The 11,576-nt window shown below is 42.1% G+C and overlaps 1 protein-coding gene across 1 annotated transcript in view; it reads left to right on the top strand.

The window, feature by feature from the left end:
* HEY1 (hes-related family bHLH transcription factor with YRPW motif 1) overlaps positions 1–2,084 on the top strand; it is a gene marked incomplete at its 5' end in the record, with an annotated part of 2,418 nt that extends 334 nt beyond the window's left edge. The window contains 2 exons of the mRNA XM_009077103.1: positions 95–176; positions 1,008–2,084. Of these exons, the coding sequence (XP_009075351.1) occupies positions 95–176; positions 1,008–1,591 (666 nt within the window). The remainder of the gene's footprint in view (positions 1–94; positions 177–1,007) is intronic.
* Between the last annotated feature and the right edge of the window lie 9,492 nt (positions 2,085–11,576).

Raw genomic sequence — 11,576 nt, 5'->3', positions numbered from 1 at the left:
CGCGCCGCCGACCCCCTTCCCGGGAGGGAGGGTCACCCCTCGGTAACGTCTCCGGCTCTGCCTAAAATCTTTCGTGCTTCCCTTTCTCTCCTAGGGATCAGCCAAGCTGGAAAAAGCAGAGATTCTGCAGATGACTGTCGATCACCTGAAAATGCTGCATACAGCAGGAGGAAAAGGTAAAGTTTTGTGCCTGACAGAGAGGGTCGGCAGCTCTGCAGAGAGGCTGCTGTGAGGGGAGCGCATTCCTGAGCACTGGGTGTACACTCTGCTGGGGGAGTGCTTGGACAAAGTGAATGGAAGCTCTCTTATGTTTCATCAGGAATTTGGGACTTTCTTCCACTTGACAAGATTTACAGCATCGCTACCACTGAAAGCTTTTGCTGTGCTACCTCCGGGTTGTTTTAGGGGAGAGTGACTGCAAGTCTCTCTAGCAGCGTGACAGCACCGTGAAGGGAATCAGCTTTTGCCAACTTGAAGAACAGTTTTTGTTGTTGTCAAATGGTTCTTTCTTTAACTTTCTGAAAGTTCAGAACAGAACTAGGAAAAAGTACAGGATGAAATAAGTGGTGAAGAGAATTAGCAAAAATGGTGAAAGGTGCTTTGAAGAAAAAAGTACTTTGCCTGTTTAAGTCCCCTCTGATAAGTTAGGACTTGTATTTTTAATGACTTTCACCGTGCTGTGGTTTTGCTTGCACAGGGGAGACATGGAAAGAACAAAAATACTTTCCTCCAGTGGCAGTGAGCAATTCCAGTTTAAAAATGGCAGTCTGTGGCTGGTCTTGGGACTTGCAGCATCACAGCACAGATATAAAAGAAAAGCTTGTTAGACAAAAAAAAAAAAAAAAAAAAGAGAAAAAAAAGGAGCTTGGCAGCTAGTCTATGGTTGGGAATACTAACCACATCCAAGTGAAATATGCTTATAGGGGAGGGTGGAGTGGGGAGGCGACTTGTAGGCAATGACTAGAAAACAGCATCTTAAAACTCCATTCTTTGTTCTTTTCTCTTAGGTTATTTTGATGCTCATGCTTTGGCTATGGACTATCGGAGTCTAGGGTTTCGAGAGTGCCTGGCTGAAGTTGCTCGATACCTTAGTATCATAGAGGGTCTGGATGCCTCTGATCCTCTGCGAGTTCGACTTGTGTCCCATCTCAATAACTATGCCTCTCAACGGGAAGCAGCAAGTAGTGCACACACTGGCATTGGACACATTCCTTGGGGCAGTGCCTTTGGACATCACCCTCACATACCTCACCCGTTGCTGCTGCCTCAAAACGGGCACGGTAATACCAGTACTACAGCATCTTCCACAGAACCACATCACCAGACCAGAATTGCTGCCCCACATGCTGAAACTTCCTCACTCAGAGTGCCCCCAAATGGCAGCGTTGGACCAGTGCTCCCTGTGGTCACGTCTACTACCAAACTGTCTCCTCCTCTTCTCTCCTCCATGGCATCTCTGTCTGCGTTCCCCTTTTCGTTTGGCTCATTCCATCTGCTGTCCCCCAACGTGCTGAGTCCGTCTACGCCGACGCAGTCAGCGACCCTTAGCAAACCATACAGACCCTGGGGGACTGAGATTGGCGCCTTCTAAGAACTGACTCTTTTAGGAAGGGTGGGAAAGCCTACAAACCTAGCTGAGCTGGGTTATGCCACCCTTAAAGTTGAAGTTCTTAGTAACTGGGACAAAGGTACAGCTTCACCTTAACTAAGTTTGTCTCATTGGAATTTTCTTTTTTGTTTACTACATTTTTGTATTAACAGGTTTTGTTGTTTTGGGTTTTTTTTTTTGGAATAGTTGCTGAAGTTGTCCAAAAATAAAATTACAATAGTGGTTGTTAACACTTGTGTTAGATCTCTGCTGAGCATTTAAATCACTTTTGTAAACAGTTTGTTTCAATTGTTTCATTTTTCCTGAGTACATCAGACTGGATTTTTATGAAGAGATATCACCTATTATTGTTAGCGACGACCTAGTTTTGTTATTAATTTTTCCAAGACCACTCTTCTCAGCATTAACAAGCTGTGTTTTTGTTAGTATTTCGACATTGAGATGTTCTATAAAGAATTACTCTTTTTGTAAACTATATTTGAGTCTTATATTTCTGAGCAAAGCGTTGACAAATCAGATGGACCTGCTTGACCAGCTTTATGTAAGAGCCCAATTTCTATTTCTTCTGCAGCGGTTTGGTGTATTTGGCAATCTTATTCTAGTCCCTAGTGGACATTTACTCATATCTCAGAACCACTATGCTATTTCTTCCACCAAAAGGAGCAGTATGAGTGGGGAGGCTGCAAAAGCCAAATTGCACACTGTGTTAGTGGTGGGTTTAGTTGCTGAGGAAGTTTAAGAGACTAAAACGTTGTCACCTGCAGTAGTCTTCCAGCTGGAGCTGGTCATATGCATATTCATTTTGTAGGGCCAGATCCTCCTTTGAGTTACAGTGGTGTAATTGTTCCATTACCCTGAATTCTTGGGTATCTGAGATCAGACTTCTCATCTGCGAGCTTCAAATTTTCACCTGAAATGAATGATGCTGGTATTCAAATAGCCAATGGAATGGTACAGTGGGAACCTGTTCAGTGCACAGCTTTGTTGCTTAACAGATGTACCCTAACCAGTTGTTTTTTCTATTGCATTTTCCTTTTAGGTGCAGTTCAGGGCCACTCCTCATTTTGTAAGGGCTCTACTGCGTTCTTGTGTGTGTGAGAGTGTGTGCATGTACACGTATATTTTGCTTGATTTCATGAGAATCTTAATCTGAACAGGTTTATTGAGTGAGTTCTACTGGACGGGGTTTGCCTGCTCTTGTATCTGTGTTGTGGCTAAATAAAGGAGAAGGAACAAAGTATTTCAAATGACAAAAGTATTTTAATGTCTGATACATATCAGTGGAGAATTCTATGCCTCTGGGTATCATGGGAGATGTCGAACAATTGCTACTCAGTCCTGCTGTGGGCATTTGTATTTACTCTTTTCTCAGATATTATGGCATACTTAGCTATGCTGACTGAGTACATGAAAAACCACAGTGCCTTGGAATAACAGCTGAAGGAAGGAAAATGTAGGATCTCTTTTGCACACCACTTTTATGTGCCTGGCAGTCTGGGCAGATAACGAAGGCAGATACTGGGGTTTCTGCTAATGAAGAGGTTAAAGCTGCACTGCACTTAAGTATTCTGAGTGATTTGTATTACTATTAAAAAGTGGTCATCTTTACAAATGCAGAGTCCTTTCCTGTCTAACTCACAAAATCGTTGCCTGTCCTATAGCTCTGTAACAAAGTTTTGACCGTACAATCTGATTTTGCTCACATTCAGTCCATTAGGACAGAATCTACCCGAGGTCCCTGACTGATCCTTTATTTGTTACTTAGCAGTACCACTTGTGTCTGACACGTTTTCTTGAACTAACAACCTGACAGGATGAGAGGAAATAGGTTTTCTCCAGATGCAGTTCATCCTACCTGCAGATCTCTACCTGCAGAACATCAACAACTTCTCCTGGAAGTACTTCACTTCTTTCCTGTGCATTTGAATTTATAGTACACTTGTGCTGATAAATGGCACATCCTTGTCTGGATTTCGCTCTTGCCAGAATAGCAGTAAGAGCTCAGCTCTGTGGGAGACGAGAGCTTTGTTTAAAGAGGGGCTCTCGGGCCAATTAAGGAGTGGCATTGATGAGAGGCTTTCTCGGAAGAAGGATTGCTGTGAGGCTGCATTCAAGTGCGTAACCTTGTTTTACCTTCCTCCAGAGGCTGTAGGAGACCACTGCTAGAACTGAAACACAAAACACTCTGGGAGCTAGAAATACATAGGTGTTATTAAGGAGAGATTATAGAGCATAGTATTTCATGTAGAAACCTGAAATAAGAGGCTGTAAAATTCCAAATCCAGTTGCCTTTCACAGTGTGTATTGTCTCCTGTTTAATTATGCTCTGCCCTGTCCCTAACAGGTTTTTATAGCAAATTAACAACTCCTACCTAAGAAGATTGCTATAGTGCATGCAACTATTCTTTAGATCTTTTAATAAATGGCAATGCTTCTCAGCCTTTTAATGGTTATTTCATTGACATTCAAATGACTTTGCCTCCCTCTAAATAGCTGGCTCTTTTGTGTAGAAAGACCCCTATAATTATTTTTGTCCCACTGTCCTACCCTTGAATGGACTTAAGAAGCAGAGTGCAATAAAAGTTTAGCTGCTGGTGTTTGTCTCTATATGCACTGTCTTCTCTTTCCACTACCAATGAAAAAGGTATTAATGAAAAGTGCTAATTTTATTCAACTTTTATGGTAATTCAATATTAATTTTTAGGGACTCAAAATCTACTGATTGTTATTGGAGCAAGAGATGAATGAATTTTAGCAACACAAAAACTAGTAATTCAAATGGGAAAAGCATGGCCCAGAAGCTGAAATACCAGGGTTCTAAGTCCAGGGCTGTATTGTTACTTGTGCTGCTAACTTTGTAATTCTGTTTTGGCGATCCCTTAATCCATATCTTTTTGCCAGCTGTGAAACAGGTATGGCAATGTTCACTCTCCTTTCCCCAAGAGGTAGTGGTAGCTAGACATTTTCTATATAAATGATAAAAGCTGTTGTTTCTCAAAAACTACAGTTCTGAGATGTTCTGCTATTTTTCTTTCCTCTAGGATGCTAGGTTTCTAAAGACAATCAGAAAGGCTAAACAATCTTGCTTGTATAGGCAACAGACATCTCCTGAGTCAAAAATATTTACTTGTTTACCCTATTGCTAAAGAGCAATTCAGGAGCACAAGCTGAACCAGAGGGATGCCGGAGAAGAAAGGAAGTGCATATGTGACTTGATCCCATGACCCCCCAACTACCTTCAATTGCTTTGGATGAACTGTGTCCATCCAGAAATCCTCAGGCTAAAGCTTTGTGTGGGATGTAAGATGATGTGGTATTTCATATAAGCTAATATTATCTTTCTTTATCGAGGAAGCTGGATTTGAGTGCAGAATAAATTTAAAAGGCTGGTAAATGCTGCATGAAACCAGATACAAACCTCTGGAAATCCATTCTGTGCTTTGGTGTAAAGGAATAGCTGATGAAAGTGACATTTTTTAGCTTTTGGAAAGAAGCTGTCAGTAGTTCTTAAGACACTTGCTGTTCAGCACTCCTGTCTTCACACTAGTAGCATGACAGAGTTTATTAGGATCATGCTGAAAACCCCATGAATCCTGGCTATTGCTCTCTTCACTCACACATCAGCATGTGAGTCCCCAGGTGACAGGAGCCTTCCTAGACTATTGCATAGTGATGGGAAGATTGCCAGTTTAGGTTTTTTTTCCAAGCAATAAACAAGCCCAAGTGAGCACAGATAAACTGAAATCCTTCTTCCTGTTTTATATTGTGTGCATATTCACAAATGTTTCTTGCCAGAAATTCCCAGGTTGGATCGTAACACATTCTACATGGAGCTGGAAGTCTCTAGTGAATATGGTAGAGGTCATGGGCTTTCTTCTAGAAGGCAACAAAAATTATTTTCAAAAACCTTTTCTGAGGCCTTACATGAAAGGTTGTAGAGATGGGTTGTGGTGCTTGTGACTCAGTGTGCTAAGGCACAAGTATATCCATGTATTAACCAGCCTACCCAGCCTCGTAGGGTCTGTGTGTGCTTTTCCTGTAACTGAATGCCTCTCTCTCCACTTGCCCAGCTTATAAATAAAAATTAGAACAGTCCCTTTCTTCTGGAGCCAGAAGATGTGGGCATTGACTCATGCTTGCAATATAGTAGCTTGACTGCTGTAATAAATGTTGAAATGTCAGTGCCTAGTAAGATACAGATACTTGAAGGTGTCTTTTGGGAGTCTGAAGTGTTCATTTGGTGAAAGCTTTTATAAAGGAAGTGCTTAGGTATTATATGTTGTTCTCTCTTATACCAGCTAGTCCCATGTAATTTTCTTCTCTAGCAAATTCATGCAGCTTGGAGGAGTGGACTAAATTGCCTTGCTGTGACCTGTGCTGTGTGCCCCAGCAAAATTCATAGACAGAGTTTCTCTTCAAGCTGTTTTTCCTTCAATAAATCATGTAACATATCTGTATAATGTAGGAGGGGCTTAGATAAGTGCTCAAGACAGCTGAGCACTGGGGGCATTCTGCTTGGACCTTTTCAGAGTCTTTTACCAGGCCACTTGCTTCAGGTGAAACCTCCTGGAAAGGAACGGGGGGAGTAGCTGGAACCAGTTCTGCACATCTTCTACACTGCTGCTCATTGGGGCAGTCTCAGCGCAGGGAGAGCCCTGCAGACCACTCCTTTCTCTCTGCATTGAAAAGGCTTCTAGGAGCTTTCCAGGTGGCTTGTATTTTCTCCAAGGTAAGCTGTAAAGTCTGTTCACAGGCATTAGTAACAGGTTAAACAGGTACGTACATTTCTCTGTTTTGCACTGCTTTCACAGAAGAAAGGATGTTGGGAATAGAAAAGTTGGTGAAACAGCTCTGTGAGAGAATGCCAGGAGAAGGAAGGAAGTCTGATGTGCAGGATCAGAAGAAAACTGAGGCTGTGAAAAGATGAATTAAGAGATGCATTGTTTGCATTGCCTGTGGCAAAGATACGGAAATACCTGATGTCAGATGACAAAACAAGCTGCATGCAAGTATATAAGGAGAGTAATACTCAGTATTCATAATTTTGCTCAGTAAGCCAGAGTCAGATGAGCAATGTACAAAGAGTGAGGCATATAATTTAAAACCAGTAAGGTGCTGAAACAAATGTGTGTGAATGTCTTCATTGAATTTGATGGGTTATTTCATTGGCTAGGGAGGAACCAGGGCTAGATGAACTATCAACAGCTATAAGAATGCATCACAGCATGGTTTACTGATTGTATTTGCATAATCTGGTCAAGTAAGTGTAAGAAGGTCAAGGAATTAAAGAATGAGACAGGAGATAGTAATCCAATTTGACAGAGAATTTGAGACATCAGGATAACTGATAAGAGCACCTAAAGACTGGCAGCCTCTTCCACAAATTCCTCACCCTTCATCAGCAGATACCACCTAGCAGCTGGTACAGCCACTTAAGTCCTGGATTTTGGTCTGGTGTTTCTGGCATGACTTAGCCATCCATGCAGGTATGAGGTCTCCTTTGCTGTCATGTGAGTAGGGCAGGTGCATGTTCTGACCAGTAGTGGGAAACCAGCTCTCCTAGTGAAAGCAAGTATGGACCACTTTTCTGAGATAAGTGACATTTGGTAGAGAGAGCACAGAACTATTAACTTGTTTCATGTTATATATGCTGATAATGACTTGGTAATACCACTTCTTATTGTCTCCAAATGTGCCTTCTTTAACAACAGTGGCCATTTCAGAGGTCGAATTTCAATACCAAAAGATGAAATGAGAAAAATTGTCATCTGTTGCTGTTCAGCAATGGTTATGTGAAAGTTTGTGGGATTGGATAGCGATTAAAAATGTAGCAAAGGGAACTAAGTGTTGTGCTGTAGGAGCTCTTTTACTTGCTGCACTGCAGGTATATCTGTTTTTTACTTCATCAGGAAAACATCAATGTGATTGAACAATGTTCCCTGTATAATGTAGATGCCTAGCTGTCTGTAGATTGCCCCTTTGAATTTCTCTGGGATTCATTGCGTCTTCTGTTAAGAGGAAATTATCAACAACAAGAGGAAATCCTGTACTAGTACTGAATAGTCCTTATTTTAAAGGTACTTCCCTTCTTGTGGGAATTGTATATAATCAGAACAACACTCCATAAAACAGATGAATTATTTTAGAAGGAGACGGGTCAGCCTTTTATTTAAAAGGTCTGACGTTATTGTACATAAGAAAATCAATTGTTAGAGTGGATGACATTCTTCCACGAGCTGCCTGTGCTTCCCAAAGGTGGGGCAAAGTTTAAGGCATTGGTAACAGGAAGTCTGGGCTCCTTAGAGACTTTCATGTTTTCTGGAGCACGCAATGACAGAATGACTCTTTTTCTTCCCAAAAATAGCACCAGGAATAAGAATGATTAAACTTTACTCTGTTAAGAATTAGAATAGGTGAAGATGTGAATGGTGCACATACCTGTGGGCCAAAACCACCAATGAGGTTGGTGTGGGCAGGGATAAGGTGCATTAGTCAGCAGTGTGCTGTAAATGCCATGCAAGCAGAAAGGGGAGCTCTTTGGAAGACAAACACTTCCAATAGGTTTCCAAGATCTGACCCTCCATACTTCGGTTCCAGCAGCAAAGACCTTTCCCACCAAATAAACCAGTATGGGCTGAGCAAGGGCCAGGTGCAGACCCCACCTGAAGCCAGGGGCAACCTACCACGTGGCCACAAATGTGTCCTGAGATTTGGGGCACCAAATCAACCAAGCACACCGAGAGGTGTGATTGTAGATGTAAAGCTGAACGGTTTTCATTCCCTCACCTGTTAAATCCAAGCCTGTTTCAAAGGAAAGGGTTGAAATCCCATGTACTCCCCTGACACAACCAGCCATGAAGCTCTAAGAGCCCTGAATGGGCCAGATACTCATTGAATAAAGCTAAAGCAAAATGTTAGGGGGCTCTAAAAGTCCTTGGGTTGTTGTTGTTTTAGGCAAAGTTTGTCTAATTTTTCTTTCCTCTGTGGGAGGAAAGAAGGCTCCTTGCTTCTTCATGGTGCTGACAGAGCACTGCGGGACTCTTTACACAGCCCCCTCAGACCCAACCTCATCCTGCCAGTGAACAGACTGAAGGCTCATTTTCTGCCCCTGCAGCACAGCAACATCCCAGGCTGAAAGCACAGCCTCAATGGCAGGGCTGGCTGAGAGCCACAGGGGCCCAAGACTGGGAATTCCCATGGTCTGCCCCCAGGGACAAAGCTGAAGGAGTGACGCATCAGGTTTCCGGGTAGAAAAATTCCTGCTTTTCTCTCTCTCTCTCTCTCTTTTATTTTTTAAAATTTTGTCTTGTTTTGTTTAAACTGCATCAATATCCTCATAATGTGCTACCCAGACAGTCTGACTTCATGCATTTTGTAAGCAAAGAGGGAGCAATAATGAAATTATTCTTTAGCTTTCATTTCAGCTGTATACTTTCTAATGAAAAAGGGCTTGAAATCCTTTCTTATTGCCAGGTCTTCTCCTAGGAAGTGCAGCCTTCCCTCCATACTATTTTCATTGCCTTGCATGAGATAGAAACCTAGTCCATACTAAACAGTTGCTGAGAAAGCTGTGATTCAAGCTTTATATAATGCAATACTTTTTATACCAGAGTCTATTGGGAAACAGCCTGTTCAACTCAGCTATCTGCATTGCATTAACTTTTATAACCTAAAACTCCCATAAGAAAGGAGATTTTTATGAGATTGTATCTGACACATCCCAAAAAATGTTCCCTTAACAACTATGTCTGACTGACTGAAAAAGGCTAGAGAAGACTTTGCCAGGGGCTAGTGCCACCTCAGATCTAATTTTTGGCGACAGTGTCTGCTCCTCAGTCATTTACACTGTTGCAACACTTCTGTTAATTCTATGGGACAGGGAGAGATGATGAAGATAAATTTGTACACCAAACTTCTACCCAGCACCTAGCCTGACTTTGTTGCAAGATCACAGAAGTTGCAGAATGAAGTATCTTCCAGGGCTATGGGTAGGGCACTGGGGAAAAGTTGAAACCCTTTTTATGTTGAAGCCTGCCTCTAAAGAGGTTTTTATTAAAAAGCTTCCCTCTCCCTATCCCCAGGGCTTTTCAGTCTCAGCACTACTACATTTGATCCCCCAAAGTTAAGTGTTATTTGCAGTGTCCTGTGGAGCTGTAGCACTGTGTTCTGGATAAGGAGCTGGGTCTCAGAAGTTGAAAATTGAATAGTTGAGCTGCTTGTCTGAGGTGTTTCAAACTGGGTTGGTTTTTGGTTTTTTTTTCAGGACTTCTGCAGCACTTCTGGATTCAAAGCACAGCTGGTTTTGATTTTCTGGAAGCCACAGAGGGTGAATACTTCTTCATATCAGCCTCAGCTACTTCCCATGCTGGAGTTTCAGGCAATGAGAAGAATAGGGAACATTTAGGAAGCCTTTTTCTAGTCTCCTACAGCACTTAAGCAAATGGAAGCAAAGTAAAAAATAAAATAAAATAAAAATCCAGTTCCCACATTGCCCTTAACTCTAAGACTTTATTTTCCACTCCAAAGTTTTCTAACACATTCAGCTATTTCAGCAACAGCTTCACTACTTCACTACTCCCTGATGAAAGGAAATCCAACCGGTGGTTGGAATGAAACAGGTTCTGTAGGCAAAATTAATACTTTCCTTAGATGTGTTTTTGTGTGTTTGACTTCACAACTCAACATTTTATTTTTAACACAGTCTTTTGTGTATAATGTACTAGGTCTTAAATAAATTATTTGAAGGCGTGGCTTCACTTATGATGTCTCAGATCATCATGTGTATGGTTCATCAGTGGGGTTGAAGGTCTTGGATTTACTACTCAGACCTTTTCTGGGAAGAGTGGTTCTAAGGGGAGAAAAACAGCCATTTGAGGAGCTATGTGTGATCGTGGGGGATGTACAGCTGAAGGTTGTGTTGAGATGGCACAGATTGCCTCTGTGGCATTGGGTCATGGTAGGGACATGGGGAGGTGCAAGCTAGGATCCCAGTGGGAAATCTGCAGTGACAAAGATGTCTAGAGAGTGAAAATTGACAGTTTGGGAAGAGTTAAAGGCATGAAATGAAACTGACTGGAACCACAGAAAGAGGTTAGTGTTGAGGAAAGGCCTGTGTGTGAAGGGAGAGGATACTCCCTCAGTCCTCCACGTTTGCCAGAGATGCCATGAAGGTTACCAACCCTGTGTGACTCATCAGAAACTTGGACAAGAGAGGTAGGATTGCTGTCAGTTGGGCTGAACCTTTATTCTGACTGAAGTTGCCTCTGTTCATGAAATGAGTATAATTACCTGGATGAGAAGCTGGCAATAAAACATCACTCCTTTTGCACAAGGTGGCCCAGATCCTGAATTGCTGCAGTCACAGCTGTGCTCCTACAGTCTTCCCTGGGCACAAGCAGTACCATAGATTATTTTTCCCCTGACTAATTGCTTGTTTCCCTTCTGTTGCCTCTCTAGTTTTACTGCCTGATATCAGGAACAATGACAAATGTGTAGCATTAATAAACAACTAGATGCTTCAGCAAAACATTTATGCCTACGCATGACTCAGTTGTTTCAAATGGCCAATCTGTACCTTGGAGTGATAGCAGGGATGTATTCAAGAAATGAACAAGAAGCCTTTATAACCTTGGACAAGTGGTTGTCTCATGATGATGTCAGGGAAAAAAAAAAGGCAGTTTAGACAGGAGACTTGTTTAGCAATCCTTTATAAGGAGAGAAAGACTAAATCTCCATAGAGCAGGTAGGAAAACTCTTTTCTGGAGGACACGCACAAAAAAGTTAGTTGTGTCTCTTCTTAGGGGCTGTACAGAAAACATTTATTAGTGTCTCTGGAACTATTTTTGTTTATTCTCTGGCTTTCACAAGATAGAGGAGGAAGGCTGTGAGGCAGCAGAATGATTGCTGTATTCAGTGGTGTGGCCCATGGGAATGAGGATTGACAGTTGGGGTGGGGGTGTTGGCTGAA

Source organism: Acanthisitta chloris, unplaced genomic scaffold (assembly GCF_000695815.1).
Source record: "Acanthisitta chloris isolate BGI_N310 unplaced genomic scaffold, ASM69581v1 scaffold17336, whole genome shotgun sequence".
Lineage (NCBI taxonomy): Eukaryota > Metazoa > Chordata > Aves > Passeriformes > Acanthisittidae > Acanthisitta > Acanthisitta chloris.
The sequence above is the reverse complement of the archived record's forward strand: the minus strand, read 5'-3'. Positions and strand labels throughout refer to the sequence as shown.